This window comes from Orycteropus afer, unplaced genomic scaffold, assembly GCF_000298275.1.
Source record: "Orycteropus afer afer isolate SDZICR_OR568_19922 unplaced genomic scaffold, OryAfe1.0 scaffold00294, whole genome shotgun sequence".
In the NCBI taxonomy this organism is placed as follows: domain Eukaryota; kingdom Metazoa; phylum Chordata; class Mammalia; order Tubulidentata; family Orycteropodidae; genus Orycteropus; species Orycteropus afer.
In genome coordinates this window covers 1,279,429-1,301,025 of record NW_006921881.1, presented here as the reverse complement: position 1 = coordinate 1,301,025, position 21,597 = coordinate 1,279,429, and the positions used below count along the sequence as shown (strand labels likewise).

Genomic DNA, 21,597 nt, shown 5'->3' with positions numbered 1-21,597 from the left:
AAGTGCAGTGAATGTTGGCTGTTAAAAATTTGCATTTGCGAAGTTGGGCTTCAACCATCCCCCCCTAAAAAAAAAAAAAAAAAAAAAACATTCCTTAAGAGACAAAACACACAGTCTTTGGCTTATTTTAATCTTTCTGACAATGTACAGCAGTTTGCACATACCATAAGATGGATTTTTGTGACATGCACACACCTGTGCAACCTGCCCCTGAGTCAGGACAAAGTCCTCTACCAGCATTCAAAGCTGCCTTGACATCCCTCTCAACCTTAAGCACAAAGCCTACAAAGTTAAAAGTTACTCTCCCTAACACGGGTACCCACTATGCTGACTTGTAGCAGTTTAGATGCGTTTGCCTATTTGTGTACTTGGTGCAAATGACATCATACAACATTTTGCATTTGGTTTAGTCAATCTCCATGGCCTTTTGATGGCCTGTACTCTGGCAGGAGGCACCAAAACCAATAATGTTCACGTTATGAGGCAGAAGTACAAAGCAGTATACTAGTCATTGTTTTCCCCACTTGCTGGGCCTACCTTTCCCCATGACTGCAGTAAGATAAAGATTCAGGTCTATACAACTCCAGTAGCCTTAGAAGCTAAAGTACCAAATCAGGGAGGAACTTGCCAAGGTCCTTGAAGAGAATCCAGGCCTGGGGATCAGAGAAGTCAACTTTGCTAGGCTGAGTATCTCCTCCACAAAGCAGCCTCCTCCCTATCTCCCCCTTGGGCCTGGCCTTTTCACAGTCCCACTTTCACCAACAATGAGCCCTCATGGCTGGCCTTTCAGCCCCCACAAGGCTCTTTCGAGGATGCCCACTACCTTTTTGGCCTTTGCCATAGAAGGACTTCCAGTTCCTCTCCGTATTTTTCAGCTTAGAGCTGAATTGGAGACACCCAGGCAGGGACAAGTAGATCTTGACAGGGATGGGAGCATGATGGGGCAGGCAGGCAGGACCACTTCCTTTAGCATCCCCCTCTCCCAGAAGAGAGAGACACACTAAACAGTTTGCACACCTGTTTATTTTGGAGGAGTGTCTGTGGGCTTGAAGGGAGAAGTGGGAGAAGACAGCAGGAAAGATGTCAGAATGTGAGTACCTGATGGAAAACTCCAGAGAGTTCCGGAAAGGTACTCTGGGAGAAGAAAGGAGTGCTTGGGGGCGGCCACCAAGAGGAAGAGAACTAGGGTTTGGGTCAAGTGACTCAAGAGAGGCAGAGAGGACTATTGGGAGTGGCTGGAAGTTGTCCAGGTGGGAGTTTGGAGGGTGACTAGAAACATAGCATTTCTACCCAAAGGTCTTTGCAGTTGTTCTAAGGGTTATAGATCGCTCTGCTGTGAGGGTCATTGCAGAAATCCAGGAAGCAGCATCGAGAGTATATCCAGAAGCCAAACACTGGAGATGTTCGGGTATATGAGCAGTCATTCATCTGTTCCTTGCGGCGGCAGTCACTCACCATGATGTCAGTACTACTGCCTGGGGGAGAGGCCCGGAGTGCCAGTGAGAGGGAGGTCCTGAGGCAAGGCCCCAAATCCTCTCATCCCTTCACTCCACATTGATTTATCGTCATTACCCACACACCGTGCCCTGGGCCAAACAAAAACTGAAGTGATTGCTAGAATCTGGCTGAGGTGAAGAGTGCTCAGTGAGTCACCAGCCACAGAACTTGGCTAAAGTTTTCCATGGAAGGCTGGGGGGTGGCGACAATAAGAGCCATTTGGATAAAGGGGACTGAGTTGGGACTTGTGGGAAAAGTGGGAAGAACCAGCACTGAGGAACCATGTAAGAAAATGTTAGATATATTGGAGGCTGGATTGCTGAGAAGAAGAGTTTACATTTTGGACCTACTTGTATAGGTCCAAAGTAGGAGAATAACATGATTCTCTCTTTCTAGAAATATATCATAGACGAAAAAAAATCTTTGTGCCCATGTCCTAAGAAGTCAGGTCCAGGGTTGTTCACTGCTGCCTTGCTTTGAGAGAGTGAAAAATTAGAACTTCAATGCCCATCAGAGTTGGGATGGATAAACCAGCTCTGATATGCCCCCATTGTGGTCAACGCAGCAAGGAAGCTGTTTACAAATGGCTATGTTTGAAAAAACAAGTGCAGAACAATGTTTTACAATGGTACGTTACTTTGGTGGGGAGAGTGGGGAAGAGACAGAAAAGGAGTAAGCAGCATATTTGTATATGCCGGATATGCACAAAAGACCCCTGAAAGGATGATCAAGAAACCAAAAAAAGTGGTTATGTGTGGCTCATGTGTGGGGACTGGGCAGATTGGAAACAGATTGGGAGGAGATTTTCCTCTGCTGCCCTTGTATACTCTCTGGTATTTGAACCATGTCTATGCATCAGCTATTTAAAAGGTATAATGAAGGATTTAAATGAAGGCAGCTTTAGGCAGTGGTTAAGAGCACCATCTCTGGAGTCACCACAGATTCTGGCTCAACCTCTATAATGACTCCCTCATGGGTTTGTAATGCTTAGAACAGTGCCTGGCACATCCTATGTGTTACATAAGATGTCTGTTAACTGAAAGAGAGGTGGGGGTGGGATTGGGTCGAAGAGTAGGCATGAGGAACAAGAGGATGTAGTCAATTTTCGGTAAGGCAGAGATGTCCAGAAGATAATCTGACAAGAGGAGAGCTGTTTGAGCTAAACATTCAGATTCGGAGGGAAGCAGTACGTGGCTGCTGGTTGAAGCCAAGGCAGCAGATAGAATTTTCTAGGGAGAGCATATGAAATGGCAAAAAAGCTAAGGACCAAATCTTGGTGAACATGAAGCAATAAGGGACAGGGAGAACGAGGTGAGACACAGTGAAGGAAGCTGGGAAGAAGCAGCCAAAGATGTAGGGAGAGTGAGGCCAGTAACTACTGCAGTTGGATAGGGGAGTGGGAAGCCTGAGGAAAGGCCAGGGATATGGCGACCTCGAGGGTGCTCTTGAAGGGTTAGCACCGTGAGGGAGCTGGAAGTCAATTAGCTGAAGTTAAGGAAGGAAAGAGGGAAACAGAAGTGGAGATAGAGAGTGTCTCTGGAGGAAAGAGAGACAGTGATGGAACAGTATCTCCGGGTTGTGGGAATAAGACTGGGAGTGAAGTTTAGGAGGCCAGTGGAGGCTCGGTTTGGGAGCGGGATGGGCTCACGACGAGAAAAGACAGCTTACTGTTCTTTATGTGGAGTGTGATACAGCTGCTGCCACGTGGGGCAAGGCAGGTGTCAGATCCCAGAAGGCACCCCAACTCCTTTGTCTCAAAGAGGCATCGATAGCAGCGCAGGTATTTGGGAAGCTGAGGTGGAGGAGGGGGTTCCCAATTGACGACAGCAAAATTACCTAGAACACAGGGGAGCACTGATCCTGAGCCGCCCTCCCACCAATTCCAGGCTGCTAAATCCCACCATTCCTTCTCACCTCCTAATCTCAATAACACTATAAAATCATCAATTCTTTAAAGTCATCTGGTTTAATTTTCTATCCAATGCTTTACTCCTCGTTGAGATCTCTTTGGTTTTTGGCCCTTTTATACAGCTCTGGTAGCGTAGTGTGTAAGGTATTTGACCACTAACTAGAAAGCTGGCAGTTCAAACCCACCAGCCACTCCTTGGAAGGAAGGTTGGGCAATCTACTTCCTTAGAGATACTGCCTCGGAAACCTAAGGAGGGGTCGCTATGAGTTAAATTGGCTCAATGACAATGAGTTTGGTTTTTTGGTTTATACAGAAATGAGATACCTCTTCACTACTCACTAGTAGAGGCTGGAGACACCAGTGATAGGGAAGTTCCTGGGCCAAGCCCCAAATTTTATCCCTTCACTCCACATGGACTTTATCATCACTGCTCCATATCCTACCCTGAGCCAAAAACGGAAAAGATTCCTAGAACTGCATTCATTCATTCATTCAGCATGTATTTGAGGGGCTAACATGTGCCCAGTGTGCTTCAAGCTTTAAGTTTAAAGCTTAGGCCAAGGCAACCCATTCCAGCTTTAGGAAGCCCTATTGGCTCACTTCTTCCTCTGTGACTTGACATCTCTGTCCCTCACCATCCTGGTCACTCTCGTTTGAACATGCTTTCTTTATCTGTGATGTTCAGAAGTGAAAACAAGAGTTCATCACAGGGCAGGGAGAATCTCTGCTTCCAGTAAACAGGAGACTTCAAGCAGCCCAGGGCCACATTTTGTTTTTGGTGGTTCAATCACTGGACAGACTCATACTAAACTTTGTCTACCAAAACCCCATTCTCTGTTTCCCCTCCCCAACTGCATGAATATACATGTCCCTCCTCCACTGGTCCCAGGCCCCGGCTACACAGCGTTAAGTTGTCCCCAGGCCCAGCACAGCATTTGATGTAAAGGCACCTGCTAAAAAAACACTGAATCCTGATTCTATGCAGATGGTGCTTTGCCGTCAACTGAGGAGGCTGTTGTTTTGGATTAGGCCTTGTTCTACCCTGTGGATCTTATTTCTGTCATCTGGCATGTTCCTCAATCCTCCTTATTCTGTGTCTGCCCTCACATTTCAAGAAGATTCCTTTAGTATCTCCATTCAGGTCACTGCTATTGAGTGAGTCAGCCCTGAACAGTCGGTAGAAATCTCAGGGTGACCATCAGTCCATTATTAGTCTCCAAGGATTTGTCCACCACATCCCCCTATCCCACTTCTCTCCTACCTGGATTTACCTGAGTGTCTTGAGCAGATGGACCCATCTCACCTGGTGTCTGTGGATGTCCCCATTCACCAAGCCAGGAGACCCCTCTGACCCCTCAAAACCACTTACCAAACACCAAGCTCTTCATGACCAGCACTAATAAGAGCACCATGCACAGAGTTTGGGAGGTGCTGTGGAGGCCTAGGAGTCCCAGACTGCGCCTACTTGCAGGGCCTGCCATTAAATGCATGACTGCTCACCAGCTCCTACTTTGGGTTTATATGGGTGGGAGAGAGACTGGCCAAGAGGAAGAAGATGGGCAACACCAGTTTAGGGTGGAATCAGTGCCAGAACAGTCAGAGGAACAGGACGTCCTCACCCTCAGGCAGTCTGGGAGTCTAACATCCTGATTCAGGGACAGGGGCCCAGCGAGGATTGAGAGGACTTTCATCTCATTCAACCGACATTTACTGAATCACTGCATCAAATGCTGGGAATACAACTGTGCACAAAGTGTCTGTCCTCACAGGGCATACAGTCTAGCCAGGAAGAGAAGTCAACAAGCAATGATGAGAAAAGGACAGAGTGCTGCCCAGAGAACAGCTGGAAAGTGAAACCACTGACCAAAGAGATTGGAGCAGAGGAGTGACATGATCAGAGTTCTGTTTGTAAACATCACTGTGGCTGCACATTGGAGAATAAAAGGATTGATGAGTGGAAGCCAGGAACGAGTTAAGAAGCTATTCCAGAGTTCAGTCACAAGATGGCGGCCTCGCCTAACAGAAAGAACGTATGAAAACAGGCGAGGAGTGAACGAGATATACTTAAAAGGAAGACTGGACAGATTTGGTGTCCAACTGGATGTAGGGAGAGAGAAGACAGACAGGATTGCCCAAGGGGGTGGCTGGTGGTACCATCTTCCAAGATGGGACTGTCAGAAATCCAAAAAGAGGACATCTCAGCCCAGTGCCCTTTGCTCCCTTGGGGTCCCGGGAAACCACGCCTCCCCCCGCCCTTCTTTCTCTCGCCCCACTCAAACTGCGGGTTAATTGGCCTGATCTCCGGCACCCACAGGTTCCGGCACGGCCCGTTCGCTCTCAGTGCCTGACTGCGTCTCAGAGCTCCCCTGAGGACTCGGGGGCGGCCCTGCTCAAGCTCAGTTCTCTGCCAAGAGGCGGGAAGAAATTTGGGAAGTGCCGCCCAGGGTCGGCACCCGGGCCTCCGGCCCCTGCGAAGACCCAGAGCCACGCGCTGTTGCTCCGCACTGTGGCGCTATGGTACTACTACTTCTCCCAGACTGAGACTCCAGAGATCCCACAGCGACCCGTGTACGGTCAGAGGCGGCCCGCAGACTTCCCGTCCATTTCCTCCTCCAATCAACCAACCAACCAGCCTCACAGCCGTGGAGTCAGATACGACTCCTAGCGACCTCTCGCTGGGTCTCCAAGGCGGTATCACTACGGGAGTAGATCGCCCAATCTTCCTTCCCAGGAGTGGCTGGTGGGTTTGAAGCACTACCTTCTGATTAGCAGTCAAATGCCTTAGGCACTACGCCACCAGAGCTCCCAGCTGGCCTGGTCCATCAACCTTCTGTGAGAGATTGCGGGGCTTTAGTTTAAGGTTGGGTAAGACAATGGGAGGAAGACTTCTTAACAACCTGAGATATGTGGATGACACAACGTTGCATGCTGAAAGGGAAGAAGACTTGAAGCACTTAACTAATAAATAAAACTAAAATCCTCACAACTGAACCAATAAGCAAGATCATGATAAATGGAGAAAAGATTGAAATTGTGAAAGATTTAATTTTACTTGGATCCATAATCAATGCCCACGGAAGCAGCAGTCAAGAAATAATACATATTGCACTGGGCAAATCTGCTGCAAAAGACTTCTTTAAAGCATTAAGGAGCAAGGAAGTCACTTTGATGACTAAGGTGTGCCTGACTCAAGCTGTGGTATTTTCAATAGCCTCTTATGCATGTGAAAATTGAACAGTTAATACAGAAGACCAAAGAACTGATGCATTTGAATTGTGGTGTTGGCGCAGAATATTGAAAATACCACGGACTGCCAGAAAAAATGAACAAATCTGTCTTGGAAGAAGTGCAGCTGGAATGCTCGTTAGAAGTGAAAATGGCCATACTTCATCTCCTGTACCTTGGTCATGGTATCAGGAGGGGCCAGTTCCCTGGAGAAAGACATCATGCTTGGTAAAGTAGAGGGTCAGTGAAAAAGGGGAAGGCCCTAAATGAGGTAGATTGACACAGTGGCTGCAACAATGGGCTGAAGCATGACAACAATTGGGAGGATGGTGCAGGACCAGGCAGCATTTCTTTCTGTTGTACAGAGGGTTGCTGTAAGTCAGAACTGACTCAAAAGCACCTAAAAACAATTGGCAATGAAAGGTCCTCAGCGTCCGGGAATGACACCACCTGTCCCAATTTCCTGGCTTGAGTTTCAGGACAGGGCCCCAGATGACCCAGGAATCATCCCATTAGGGGTGTGAGGTGGGGATGGTGGGGAATATGGGAAGAAAGAGACACTGGACAGGAATAAAATTGGAGGGATACATGCTCCACTATGTCAAAAACTCAAACCTGTTTCCAGCTAGTTTGTTGATTGGTGGGGAGTCCATGTGTTAGAGTAGAACTGGTCCAAAGGGTTTTCTGGGCTGTAATCTTCACAGAAGCAGATTACCAGCTTTTCTTCTGCAGAGCCTCTGGGTGGGTTCAAACCGCCAACCTTTAGGTTAGCAGCCAATTGCAAGCCTCTTGTGCCACCCAGTTACCTCCACCCCCTCCTCCCATCCTGAAATACATGAATTAGTACATTGTATTCAAGAAAAATCAGTAATGGAAAACCGGGGAGGAGTGCAAATGTATGTTGAATGAATGAGTGGACAGAATAATAGACAAAAGGAATCAGAGAGCAGGGCTCTTGTAGCCAAGAGGGAAAAGGTGCACAGAGGGTCTCTCACAGCGCCCTCAAACCCCTCTTTCGAATATGGCTACAAATAAAGGGCAAGGACTAGGGGGCAAAAGGAGGCTGAGGCTAGCCTCCAAGAAGGAAGTCATCTAGGGAGGTCCAGGAGGGCAGGCTGTAGAAGTACAACTACCTGTGGAGCCCTGAGGTTTACAGGACCCGGGTGTTATTTCTGGGATGTGATGGGATGGCGTGGGCGTGGCTTCTTTGGAGGGGCGTGACCTCACAGTTCTTAATCCCACCCTTGTTTCCTTCTAGCTACTTTCCAGTCCCAAGGCAGGGCATAGCCAATGAGAACACAGTAGTGCTGTGCCCTGGAAAGTTTATTGCCAGGGTAATGGGCTCTACTGAAGACTTTTCTGGGGTGAAAAGGCGGGGTATTGTAACTTTTACCCTGATGAGGCTCTAAATCCCCTTTCTCTCAGCCCCCATCCTCTCTACCAGTTTTCCCAGCTCCTTGGGCCCACATGGGTGTCCAGGCCTCACCTGGTACCCAGCAAAGCAGGACCCAGAGTCCCAGAAGCTGTGGGGTCTGCATCTCAGCTGATCTTTCCTTAGGACTGCTGGAACCTGGTTATACAACTGACCCTTGAACAACATGGGGATTAGAGGTGCTGACCACCACCTCCAGTGAAAAATCTATACAGAACTTTTGACTCTTCCAAATCTTAACTACTAATAGCCTACTGTTAACCAGAAGCCTTACCAAGAACATAAACAGTTGATTAACACCATTCTTGCTGTACAGTTAGTAGATTTTCACACGAAGACCCACACATACACAGCAGATAAGATTATGAACTGTATGGCATGATTATTTACTATTCATCAAGTAGAAGTGGGTCATCAGAAAGGTCTTCATCCTTGTCATCTACATGTTCAGTAGGCTGAGGAGGAGGAAGAAGAAGGCTTGGTTGTGCTGTTTCAGGGGGTGGCAAAGTCAGGTGGAAGAGATGGAAGGGGAGGCTGGAGAAGCAAGCATACTCAGTGTAACTTTACAGAAATACAACATCATTTCTGTCTGACTCTTGCTTTCTCATTTGTCTAAAATGTTCCTACACAGTATCAATCCCTCTTGTACCATTTGCTTTAGTTTTAGTGCATGTATCACAGAAGGGTCCATGTCATAAAAGGTAAATGCTGTCTTGAATAATGGGAACCCTTCTGCCAGATTGTCTAATGCCCATTTGTTTTCTGACGCTGCTTCCTCTATGTCTTCTTCGTCATCATGTGGCACTCATCTCCACCAAGTCATCTTGTTAATTCCTCTGGTGTGGTGTCTATTAGCTCTTGAATGTCTCCAATATTCATATCTTTAAATCATTCTCCCCTCAACTTTTTTGCCATATCCACAATCTTTTTAATGATTTCCTTGATTGGCTCTGTCGTAAATCCTGTGAAGTCATGCACAACATCTGGACACAGGTTTCTCCAGCAGGAATTTATTGTTTGGGCTTGATAGATTTCACAGCTTTTCTGTAACAAATGATGGCATTCAATCCTTCCAGACTTTCATGATGTTCTATCAGTGCTTTTTTCTATAGTGTTGACAATCCTTTCCATAGCGTTGTGTGTGTTAATGAGCCTTAAATGTCCTTATGACCTTCTGATCTAGAGGCTGAATTAGAGACATTGTGTTTTGGGGCAGTAGACTACTTCATTGCCTTCCATGTTGAACTCATGGAGTTCTGGGTGGCCAGGGGCATTGCCCAGTATCAAAAGAACTTTAAAAGGCACTGGCAGGGTACTTCCTGACTTCAGGGACAAAACATCCATGGAACAAATCCAGGAAAAGGGTTCTTGTTGTCCAGGCTTTCTTGTTGTCCAACCAAAAGACTGGGAGCTGGTGTTTATCTTTTCCTTTCAAGGCTCAGGGGTTAGGAGCTTTATAGATAAGGGCAGTACTGATCATAAACCCAACTCAGTAGGTTAGCCTGTCCCTTCCTACCTTAAATCCAGGCACATGCATTTCTTCCTTACTAAATGTCCTTTGTGGCACTTTCTTCCCCCACCCCCCAAGCATAGGGGACTTTCATCTGCATTAAAAACTTGTTCAGGCAGATATCCTTTCTCCTCAATAATTTTCTTAATGGCATCTGGGAACCTGTCTGCTATCTCTTAGTCAGCAGAAGCTGCTTCTCTGTTAACTTGACAATTTTAAGCCAAAATCTTTCTAAAATTATCAAACCATCTTTTGATGACATCACATTCTCTAGCTTTAGATCCTTCATTTTCCTTTTGCTTTACATTGTCATATAATTGCTTTTTCTCTAATCATTTTAGAGTCTATAAGTATGCCTTTCTTATAGCAGTCCTTCACCCACATAAAAGCTGCATTCTCAATACAGATTAAAAGGTATTTTGCAAAAAGTGCAAGGTTTTTGTGCTTGCTGGTGTAGCTGCTGCAACTTCATGAATTTCCTTTCGTTTTATTACAGTGGTCCTTATGCTAGATCATTTATCTTGAAATGGTGGGCAACCAACTGCAGCTGCAGACCTCAACTTATGGTACATATCAAGCAATTCAACTTTTTCTTGTAATGTCATGACTTTGCTCTGCTTTTATGGAAGCGCTTCCAGCATCACTAGTGGCACTTTGTATGGATTCTCATGGTGTTATTTAAGGTTTTCAGTATTGCACTAAATACATGGAAACTGTGAGAGATCACTTTTTACTGTGATACACAATTTATTGGTCAAATGAACTGCTCATGCAGGAATGATTAGCATCACATGGCATTTTAAGCAGATACTCCCAACACTGGAGCTCACCACAATAGCAACTGGAGGTGGCTACAAAATTATTACAGTAGTACAGTATGCACAATTAACTTTATCCAGTTATGTTTAATATTGTATCCTTGTTTGTTTACACTTCTCTCAACTGCAAACAGCACCATGTATGGTCTGTTTGTGTAAGTTTTGATAAATTTTAACTTTTTAGATTTGTATATATTTTATTGTAGTAAATGATAAAATAGACTAGTATCTGCACATATCTTATGCATTCATGTATAAGATATGCATTCACTTTTTTTTTTAATTTCTAGGCTACATGGCTCATCTTTTTTCCAAGTTGTCATAGATCCCCAAATTTCCAATGTATTTATTGAAAAAAATCTGTGTATAATTGGACCTATGCAGTTCAAACCCATGTCAAGGGTTAACTGTATAGAGTGAGATGTGGGTAGGAAACTCTGCTTAACTTGGGGCAGAAGTGGTTCTTCAACTACTCTGAGCCTTATCAGATAGAGAGTGATCTGAGAGGGTAGACTGAAGCCCCTGGATGGGGCTGTCCAGGATCTATGTGTTGAGCCTGCCCTCTCCCCAACCATTTCAGGTATCCAAGGGTCCTCTTTATGGTCCAGAGACCCTCCTGGCATCCACTGTTCTCTATAGTGTGGGAAAGTGGAGGTAAGGGCAGGTCAGCACAATCTTTAATGGCCATTGCCAGGAAGAGGGAGTCCTTGGTCTCCAGGGGTGGAGGTGGGGCTTGATGCCCCCTAACTGAATTTAAAGAGGTTGCTTAGCTGAACGAAGACTTGATTTCCAGGCAATTAACTGCACTGGTGGATCTGAGAGGGTGCAGAACCATGCAGCTGGTCCTGCAACTCCATGTGTCACACCTCCCATCCTGTTTGCCCCCTGGGAGGGGACAGAGGAGAAGGGCACCAGTATCAGCTATTTGCTGAAGGTGAAACGTCCTGAAGCTGTGGCTACCTCCTCTCTTCTAACCCCAAAACTTAGTTGTCTTATCACCTGACAAGTCTCAAATCCCCACCTCCCACCTTCAGGAACCGTGACCAGCTAGGGGCAGACACAGCTCCTGTTCTCCCCCTGCCCTCAGGATCCCAGAAGAGCTTCATGCACTGGAATCTGAGCAGACACAGAAATCAGCCAGAGAATGCATCTAGGGTGTCAGTACATTGTCACCCATGTTAAGTACCTTGTTCAAAACAGAGGATGCAGGATGGTAAACCTAAGGTGCTTCATGTGGAAAAAAGAAATTTCCAAGGGAAGAAAGTGGCCAGGCAACAGACTGATAGGTGGAAGAGGGACTCATTCTGTTCTAAGAGGTCCAAGGATTAGAAATAGGATGGAAGCTGCAGATAAACCAATGTCCTCGGTTACAGTCTAAGAATTTTCTTCTAACAGAACTGTCCAAAAATGCAAAGTGGCATTTGCCCAGGGATAAAGCTCAGGAGGCAGGAATGGATAGGAAAAGACAAATGATAACCACAGGAAAAAGAGTGCTGCTACACTGTGGGGACTGTGTGACGAAACAAAATACATGAATAGTTGAATGGAAAGCCAATTTGCTCTGTAAACTTTCACTCAATCACAAGGAAAAATTAAAAAAAAAAAAAAAAATTCAAAGTGTGGCTCTGGGAGCATGAGTCCTTGGCACCCAGCTCTTGGTCCCTGGCAGGCCCTTCGTTGAACTTCAACAAGGATGAGTAGAGTCTTGAGGACACAGAGGGGAGGGTGTGCAGGGTTTGCTGGGTAAGACATAGGAAGTGGGCTGCCCCTCGCTCCCTGTGAATATAAGAGGTGAGCAAGGAAAATGGGGGTTACTGATGATGAAACCATACAAGCTGGACTTGGAAATCAGTAGAGGAGTTGAGTAGTGAAATCAGGTCTGAAGAAGTGCTTTGCAAACAACAAAGCTTGTAAGCAAGAGGTGGCCATGGGCTCCTTGGGTGGCTGTATGCAGGACGGAGTGAGGCAGGGGGCAGTGGCCACAGAAGCTGATGGGAAGGCTGCACTGTAGTGAGAATGCTAGGCACACCAGGGATGATGAGGCCTGGTGACCCACTGCCTGAGAACAGTTCAGGTTAGAGGCTGAAGGCCTGGAAGTGCAGTGGATAGGAAAGGTTAAATTGGACCACCCCAGAGTGGGGTGTCTCCAAGACCCATCCTTTGAGGCCTCAGGTTTCCCCACTGCCAGCTCCTGGCTTCCTGGACATCTGGGAACTCACACAATCAGTCAGCCAATAGAAAAAATACCTTTTTATTAATCATTAGGAATAATCCATTCATTTAATGTAAGATGTGTGTTGGGGAGGGAGGGTACCACCAGGTGGAAGAGGGGAGCGTGCAAGAGGAACTGTGAGAAGGGGGATGGTCTCCCACTTTTACAAACTATAAACAGCAACATGAACAGAGAATCACAAATAAGAGGGTCCTTCCTCATGCCCCCTCCCATCTCAATCTTCCAGAATGAGTCCCAGTGATTCCTAGAGGTGCCAGGGCATCTGGAAGTTCTGGGCTGGGAGTGGAGTGCAGTGTGTGGCCTCAAAGTTGTGCAGATGCTTCCGAGCCTGAGGACAGAGGCCGGGGGGCGGGGGGGGTGAAGTGCAGAGCAGTGTGGAAGCAGCACCATGGACACCCTGCCCAGCCTCTGCCCTCTTGAGCCCACCACCCACTCCATGCAAGCTGCCATTCTAGCACCTTCTTCCTGCTTCCCACCCGAGCTCACCAGAAACAAAGCCAGCTGCCGCCGTCCCTCTGCACTCATGTCCTCCCCTGCATAGAGGAGGGGCTCAGACACAGGCCATCCATCTGCTCATTCGCAGCCCACCCTTTCTCCTCGCTTATCCCAGGAATTCCTTACCCACGCTCCAGGGAAATTCCGGCCCATGTTCTGCCTGGTAGGAGCGAAGGACAGACAGACACCAGTCCTCCTCCACCTCCCATCGGCTGTAAATCGAGGCTGGTCAGGGAGAGAGAGGAGGGGCCATCAGCAACTTGGCCTTACCAGGTTCCCCACCCAAAGGCCTGGCCTCACTGGATACGTTCTCACCTTCCTCCAGCTGTGAGGCCGCCTCCAGCCACTGCTTCACCACTCGCAGGCCCTCCTCGGCCATCACGCGGGGATACCTAGAGAGGGTGCCCAGAGAGATCAGGACCAAATTCACTCCTCATCCCTAGACCTCCCTCCCTGCCCCTCCCGGTGCCATGTCAACATATATGTGAACACACACACACACACACACACCCCACTGGCTCTCACCGATGCTGTAGTAGCTTCAGCAGGAGGTCGTTGCCGCGATTGGACATGATGTCCTCAGGAACCCTGAGGGTGAGAAAAGGCCCACTGCAGAGGTCTGCAAATTGGGAAGCAAGGGTCTGGATAATGAGGTTGTTAGTGGGTAGAGGTACAGGAGCAACCTCCTAGCTCTCTCTGAGATTGGAGAGGTAGAGGCTCCTAGGCACTCACGTGGTGGTGATGATCTCATCCTTGGTTCTCCGGATCAGCAGCACAGGGCCCTGGTACCTTCATTGAGGGCAGAGCAGTGGGGTGGGAGAGCTCAGTGGGAGACAGGCGACAAATGGCCCACCCCTGCCTTGCACTGGTTGTATTCTTCTCTCCCCTAAAGCAAGACCCGTGACTAGCCTTTCACTCATATTTAAGAATAGGTATTGTTTAGGTCAAGTTGCCCAGGTGGAGGATCCCCTACTGTGCCAGGCAGTAATCCTTGGGTCTAGGGTCCCAAACGAGGATATAGGTCACCTGGGATGGTAGCAAGGTCACCCAGGGTGTGTGTGGGAGGTACTACACTTTAGCACTACTTTCATTGTGTGCCTGCCCAGCAGAGCCGTATAGGGTATGTACACTGACGCTGGCTGCACTCACCTGCACAGCTGCTCTGCATTGTTTAGATTGAGGTGCTGCCTCACAGTCCTGGTCACCAGGCCCCCTAGAGTTGGATAAAGGGGAGAGGACAGCAGAGATAAAACTTCTGCCCAAGATAAAGGTCTCCACATTCATGCAGAAGAAGACTGAGTCTCTCAGACAGGGCAACTTAGTCACCACCCATGGAAAAGGAACCATCCCCATTTAGAACAGCTCCTAGTTCCAACCCATAGCTTCCCTGGAAGGGTGGGCATGGCAGCTACACTCACTCCAGCTGTCTGGCATGACTTTCAAGGCCAAAGGTACCAAGTCATCAAAGGAGGCATCCAGGATCACGGCACTAATGTCTGGGTAGGACATGGCTGCCCACGTGGCTGGTATCAAGACAGGGAAGAAGGGTAAGAGCTGAGGGGGGCTCCTGCCACCACACTGCCCTCATTCCACTAACACTGCAGCTAACTCTTTCCTCCCTACCATGTTATACCTGATCTCTCCTTAATCCCTCACTTCACTTGCCCCGGGCACCATCTGGAGAGGCTGGAGCAAGAACAAACCATTCTTGGAAGTGTATCAAAGACAACAGGCAGAGGAAACATTCACTTCCTCAGATCTCCCTACCCTGAATCTCTGGCTTATTTCTTCTCCATCTAATAATCAGGCATGAGGGTGAAAGGAAACATGAAGCACACCCATGTATAATACCCTCTTCCAGGCCCACTTGAAGATCCCAACCTCCTCCATGTCTTCCTTGAGCTCCACCCCACCTGGACATTTCCCCACCTTTCCTGGGAACAGGAAGATAGGTAGGAAAGCCCTACGGTGGTGGGAGGGGAAGGAGGACGGTACCTGTGAAGCCACCGATGGACCAGGCGTAGATGACAATGTCCTGGGGCTGGAAGCCCAGGCGATGGATGGCAAACTGGACCACAACATCCATAGCATTGGCCTCATTCTGTGGGAATGGCACCCCCTGCAGGGGAAAGGGCAAAGGCAGGAGTGTATCAGCACCAAAGGCTGACTCACACATCACCACCAGCCACCCAATAATGTGGACAATTCTTGTAGCCACTCAGCATGAGATGAGAAGGTGTAGAAGACCAGGATGGTGGAAGGGGTAGTTCTCCACAGAATAACGAGCTCTACCTCATCTCCCCACTATAGCATGGCTGTCAATGCTGTCTTCCCAGCCTCCCTGCTCTACCCAGGTCACAGGGAGAAGGAGGCCCTACAGAAATATACAACCCCCTTCCATTCTTCTCTCTCAAGAAAGGGAAGCATTCTCTCCAGAGGAGACAAACCATATTTCAGGAAAAGGAAGGGACTCCAGAGAGGGTCTTACTGTGCTTCCAGCAAAGCCTGGATGATTCCAGCCCAGGACTGAATATCCAGCTGTAACACAGGAGGAGGAGTGACTGAGACCTTGCTCATGCTCCTCTCTCCTGCCTGGGGGAAGGAGCAGGAGAAGGACCACAAGCTCTAAACCACCCCCAACCCTAGAGGCAAATAATTCCAAGTCTTCCCAGATCTGGGACATCACACCAAAGGCTTTGAGGCAACAGAAGGGAGGGATGTGTAGTTGTATACAGGTGTGTATGTGTGTGGGAGGGGTTGGGTAAAATAAAGAGGATTATAAAGCTAGGGATAACAGCCCAAGGGAGAGATGGAAAGTAACCACAACTAGGGAGTGGACCAAATTTTCCCAAAAACGAGGAACTCATCCCTCACCCAAGCAAAGTAGAGGTCAGGCTCCAGGGAGGTCAAACCAGTGTGGGAAAGTGGGGACATTATGTTCCAAGGGACACAGAGAGGAGGGCTGAGCCAGGGCCTACCTTCCAGAGGTGTGGAGATGCAGCCCACCTCATAGAACCCTGCATTCCCCTCACAGCCGATCACCTGTGGGGAGAAGGGGGGAAGCTGGGCTGGGAAGGAGCCAACCTAATGGAAAATAGCCCTCAGGGTGGGGAGGGCAGCCAGTGGCACTCTAGACAGAAAGGAAGGTGGGTTCCTGTTCTCTCCAAGGGGAACAGACATTTCTCATTCCACAATGCCCATGAAAATGAGAAGCAAAATGGATGCAAATGTTCAGCAAATTTGGCCCCCAAAGGAAGATGAATGGTTGACATTGTTAAACCATCTAGCGAAGTACTCATTTTTCCTTGAAGACCACGAAGTCAATCTAAGAAATGGGATTATGTATAATTTTTCCTTTATAGTTTATCTTTTTTTTTTTTTTCCTGTAACATTTTTATGTCTGTCTGTTGTGTGGTATTCAGACTATTTCCTTCTCCCTCTCTGGTGTCCAGTCTCATGGCCAGATAAACTCTAATTCCACAGTGTCTGAAGCTGAGGCCTAAAGATGTAGCACGTGCAGATTCTCACAGCAGCTGTGCAGATCCGGCATTAGAACCCAGCTCCCTGGACTCCTGACTCAGTGTTTTCTCCAGGGCTGCTTCATGGACGCAGGAGCCTTTGGAGCCAGGTTCTATCACTTCTTGGCTGTGTGATAATGGTAGTCATTCAGGGCTTCCGTTTTCATCTGTAAAATTGTCTAATAAAAACAGTACCTACCTCACAGGATTGTTGTGAGAATTAAAAACAGGCCTTGCATGTGGTAAGTGCTGTATAAGTTTGTACTGTTATGATTATCACATGCTGGTCCTTGAATGTCAACTCCTACTTCTTCATCTATTTCCCTATCACAGGGTTTTCCCCACATCAAGGGGCCTTTGGGGTTGAACAGGAGATGGTGTTATCCCAGGTCAGCTTCCTCAGGGCTGCTGTGGAACTGGAGTACCCAGAGTCTCTACTTCCCTCCCCATACTCCACCTTTGGGCTCTCTGTTCCCACTCACCAGCTTCTGTCCCTCGGTCTCAGCTGTACCCCGCCGGTCCACAAACATGGTGTCAATCTCACTGCCATCACAGGCCAGCAGTTTTGCACGGCGCCCATTATACTGGTGGGGAGATGAAACGGCAGGCTCTGAGGATCAGGAGAGCCACATCCCTGGGGAAGAGGGGAGGAAGAGCTGGGAGGAAGAGGGTTGGTAGAGAAGGTAGGGAGCAAGGGAGCCTCCTTACCTCTTCCACAAGCCGAGCTTGGCCTTGTAGGAGCACCGGCATGAGGGCCTTCTGAAGCAGGTACACGGAACCTGGGTACAGCATGCGGCGCCCCAGGGTGTGTGCCACCAGATAGCTGTGGGAAACATGGGGTTAATGACCCCCAACCCTAACGGGGCCCAGGGACCTCACAACTCTAGCACTCAGACTCTGGGGCTTACTTTACCCCCGACCTTCAGAGCTCCACATTCCTTTTCCAGAATGAAGGAATACGTATACCAGGCTGGTGTTTTTCAAACTATTTTTTTTTACTACAACTTTTGTAAGATACAAATTTTTCACTGTGGCCCACTACACACGTTGTTGTTGTTACGTGTTGTCGACTCATCTTCGACTGATAGCAACCCCTCCTTGGGTTTCCGAGGTGGTATCACTGTGGGAATAGATTGCCCAGTCTTCCTTCCGAGGAGTGGCTGGTGGGTTTGAACTGCCAACCTTCTGGTTAGCAGTCAAACACCTTATGCACTGCACCACCAGAGCTCCCAGTACACATACATGTATATATAATTCTGAAACCACAGTTTCATGACGTAATGCTTTCTATATATAATAGAAGGAGCACTGGTGGAGCAGTGGTTGAAGTACTTGGTTACTTATGGAAAAGTTGGTGGTTCAAACCTAGCTGCTCCTTGGGAGAAAGATGGGGCAATTCTACCCTTTCCTATAGGGGTGCTATGAGTTGGAAATGACTTGACAATGGGTTTGACAGTTATAATCAAATACAATTTTCTTATTTACCAGATGCCATCAAGTCGATTCGGACTCATGGTAATCCCTTATGTGTCAGAATGGAACTGTGCCACACAGGGTTTTCGGCGGCTCATTCTTCAGAAGTAGATTGCCAGACCTTTCTTCTAAGGTACCTCTAAGTGAACTCTAACACTAACCTTTCTATTAGCAGCCAAGCATGCTAACTGCTGCCTAGGGTCTCCTTGTTAATATATAAATACAACTTAATGTTTAAGTCCTCAAATAAACAATACTTTTGAAAAATGACAGTTGTAATTCCCTAAGTTGATTTCAAGATTCACTAATGGGTCAAGATCCTTAGTTGGAAAAACTAGACTGCAAGCTCCACTGGGGCAAGGACCTGGCTGTTTTGTTCAATGAGACATCGCTAACACCTACCAAGAAATAGGTACCCAGAGCCTGGTGCAGAGTAGGAGCTGAATAACCATTTACTGAGCAAAGTACTAATTCAGACAGATAACACGGCAGTACTATTCTGAGAAAATGATCATCCACTTCCGGTTATCCCAGAACAAAACTGTATAATCCTGTGCAGCATTCCCCTCAAAACCCCACATTTGGCTTACCCCTCAGGTCAACCAGAATCGTCAGCAACAACCCCTAAGTCTACCTCCTTCCTTAACAGTCTAGATGTTGCCTCCTAACCACCAGCAACAGACAATTCTCTGTTGAGAGAACAATTACATGCTTGTTATGGATTGAACTGTGTCCCCCAAAAATGTATGTTATAAATCCTAACCTCCATGCCTGTGGCTATAATCTTATTTGGGAATGGGTTGTCTGCTACGTTAATGAGGTAAGATTATTGTAGGGCATGTCTTGAGTCAGTCTTTTTTGATACACGGAAGACATTAAAGAAGAAAGCAGTCATGGAAGAAGAGAGATGCCAAACCACATGAAAATCGTTCAGGAACAGGGGCTCAAAAAGGCAAGGACCTTCCTCCAGTGACAGAGAAAGCCTTCCCCTAGAGCAGGCACCCTGAATTTGGACTTCTGGCCTGCTAAACTGCAAGCAAATAAATTTGTTGGTTAAAGCCATCCTCTACAGCAGCACTAGATAACTAAGACACTGCTCCACTATAAAACGTGAATGGTTACCGCTATTTTTTCTGTCATCATCAGTACCCATAACTGCAATGTATGTGGGCTTTACTATGTGCTGCCAGGCAGCCAGGCAAGGTGCAAGCCCTTCAGAGTTTGGTACCACACTTGTTAACCTCCTCAAAAACCCTGTGAGGCAGGCTATTCAGGGATGCAGAGACTGAGGCACAGAGGGACCAAGCAGCTCACTCAAGATGGGATGACCAAGGAGCAGTGGGGCCAGGAGGGTGTACCACTGCACACCAGACCCTGCTCCAGCTACAGGCTATGTGTCCCCTCCCCACCCTCAACCTCACATCTTCCTCGACCTCATCAAAAAGAGCCTTTTCGGACAAATAGTGTATTATTAGTCCACTATTGTAAAAAGTCAAGGAAAGGTTTATAAGTGGAAAGAAACATCCATTGTTGGTTACCAGGGATGGGCAGGGAGGAGAGGCTAAATTCCTAGATAGGTTAAAAAAATAATAATGATAGTTAATTTATATATATACCAAAGATGATTAGTGGTTACCAGAAGTAGGAGGGAGGGAGGAAGGGGAAGCTTTTGTTTGTGGGGCTTGAGTTTATGATAATGGTAGTAGAATATTTTGGAAAAGGATAGCAATAATGGTGGCACAACTTGAAAAATGTCATCAATGTCCCTGAGCTGTAAATGGGGAAGATGTTATGTTGGTAAATGTCTTGCTGTGTATGTTTTCATCTAAATACAAGTAAAAAAAAAAAAAAAAGAGCCTTTGCATCAAATAGAATTGTATTAATATCCCAGTTCTTCACTCATCATCTGTGCAATTTTAAACCTGTCTCAGGTTTACACATCAACTTTACACATCAACTGTGGATGAAAACTACTTTGATACAAATAAAACACAAAGCACACAGCACTAGGGCAACAAAGACAGTTATTTTGCAACAGAATGTCCTGTACCCAGAGTCCTCACCCCTGCCCTGTCCACCCCTCCTGGCCTCTCCTCCCCACCCTTTCCCACCTGGCGATCTGACAAGGCAGCTTCTTGACCTGGTTGAGGAAGGTGTCTGCTGTCCCCCGGTGCAGGGGCTCTGGGCGAAGCAGGGCCACACCCCGGCGGGAAGGGCCCCCTCGGGACTCCTTCCTGAGGAAGGGAAAGATGCAGGGGAGGATGGGGTCAGGAGCAGCAATCTGGATGTCTGAGGTCCGAAGGACGGTGGGGTCTAGGAATGAGGAGATGGTGCTGGAAGGCAGGCACTGGAGCCCAAGAGGGGGATGAAGGTGGGGGAAAAGGCTGGGGAAGGACAATTCCAAGGGGAGGGACAGACAGCAAAGGAACTGGGGGCCTTACCGGCTGCTGGGCTCTTCCCAGTGGAAGTCAACTGGCCAGCTCCTGAAGTCAAAATTGTAGTTGGCAAGTTGCCTCTGTGGTGGGTGGGAACAGAGAGGAAGTGAGCAAAGGGAAGTTGAGAACTGGGGAGGCCTACTGTACACCTTAACACCCTCATCATCCAGTGGACTGGTCTCACTGGGAGAATAAGCAGAGGTCAATACCCTTCCTGTTCTCAGATGGAAAGCTCTGATATAGTCTGAAAAAACAGCCATGAGAAGATGCCTTACTAGTTCAGGACTGGCCTATGTGCCTTCTTCCAGCTGAGAAAAGCTAACACTCTTTGCTTTTCTAAAAATCTAAGAATGATCCAACCCCAGGAGGGGTGGCTGGAGGTGCCAGTGCTTCCGAGGGTGGTGGGGAATGGTCTGCTTGCTGGTTCTGCCCCCTTCCCCACCAGGGTCCTTTACCTGGAGCTGCACGAGAGGCTCAGAACTCCCCAAGGGATCAAACTGACTGTGCCAAGACTGGGTGGGAGAGAAAAGGTGAGGCCATCATGCCCACAGCAGGCTCTTTTGCACCTGGGGCCTGCTCTTGAATGAAGCCCGCTGACTGTTCCACCCTCATGGCCACCTCCGTTCCCTCAACACCTGCAGCCATGGGCCAGTGCTGCCACACAGACCATCTGTGCCTTCCATGAGTCCACATGCTTTCTGAGGGCAGTGGGAGCTGAGTCTTATACTGTTGTGTTCCTTCTCCCACCTCCAGAATTCCCAGCACTCTATTTGTGGGGTTTTTTTTTTTTTTTTTTTTTTTTTAGAGAATTTTTTTTCTAACATTTTCAAAAATAACTTGACTAAGAGAGAGCAACATAAAAATTGTGCAAAAATTTAAATGACAAAACAAAACAAAACATGAAGAAAAGCACATTTCAGGCAGGCTATGCACAGATCCTTCAATCCAGTCTTGGCTACTTCCTCCTCTATGACTCTGGATGGGGCACTTAACCTCTCTGCCTGCTCTTCCTCAGATGTGTAAATGAAGGTAATAATGCCACCTCACCAGGT

The 21,597-nt window shown here is 47.7% G+C and overlaps 2 protein-coding genes across 2 annotated transcripts in view; both read right to left on the bottom strand.

Moving 5' to 3' along the window:
* Positions 1 to 1,311: 1,311 nt before the first annotated feature.
* LY6G5C (lymphocyte antigen 6 family member G5C) lies at positions 1,312 to 4,896 on the bottom strand. Its single transcript, XM_007951454.1, has 3 exons — positions 4,776 to 4,896; positions 3,166 to 3,333; positions 1,312 to 1,475 (listed from the first exon to the last, which is right to left on the bottom strand). Exons 1-3 carry the CDS (start codon positions 4,894 to 4,896, stop codon positions 1,312 to 1,314), a joined length of 453 nt encoding a protein of 150 aa, XP_007949645.1.
* Positions 4,897 to 12,868: 7,972 nt separating this feature from the next.
* The window catches only part of ABHD16A (abhydrolase domain containing 16A, phospholipase), a 17,438-nt gene continuing 8,709 nt past the window's right edge, over positions 12,869 to 21,597 (bottom strand). Inside the window, exons 6-20 of the mRNA XM_007951355.2 lie at positions 20,552 to 20,625; positions 20,222 to 20,344; positions 17,346 to 17,460; positions 17,120 to 17,221; positions 16,098 to 16,161; positions 15,608 to 15,657; positions 15,115 to 15,238; positions 14,538 to 14,642; positions 14,269 to 14,332; positions 13,852 to 13,908; positions 13,645 to 13,707; positions 13,435 to 13,511; positions 13,246 to 13,344; positions 13,111 to 13,157; positions 12,869 to 12,952 (exon numbers count right to left, since the gene is read on the bottom strand). Coding sequence (XP_007949546.1) covers positions 12,869 to 12,952; positions 13,111 to 13,157; positions 13,246 to 13,344; positions 13,435 to 13,511; positions 13,645 to 13,707; positions 13,852 to 13,908; positions 14,269 to 14,332; positions 14,538 to 14,642; positions 15,115 to 15,238; positions 15,608 to 15,657; positions 16,098 to 16,161; positions 17,120 to 17,221; positions 17,346 to 17,460; positions 20,222 to 20,344; positions 20,552 to 20,625 — 1,248 coding nt within the window. The remainder of the gene's footprint in view (positions 12,953 to 13,110; positions 13,158 to 13,245; positions 13,345 to 13,434; positions 13,512 to 13,644; positions 13,708 to 13,851; positions 13,909 to 14,268; positions 14,333 to 14,537; positions 14,643 to 15,114; positions 15,239 to 15,607; positions 15,658 to 16,097; positions 16,162 to 17,119; positions 17,222 to 17,345; positions 17,461 to 20,221; positions 20,345 to 20,551; positions 20,626 to 21,597) is intronic.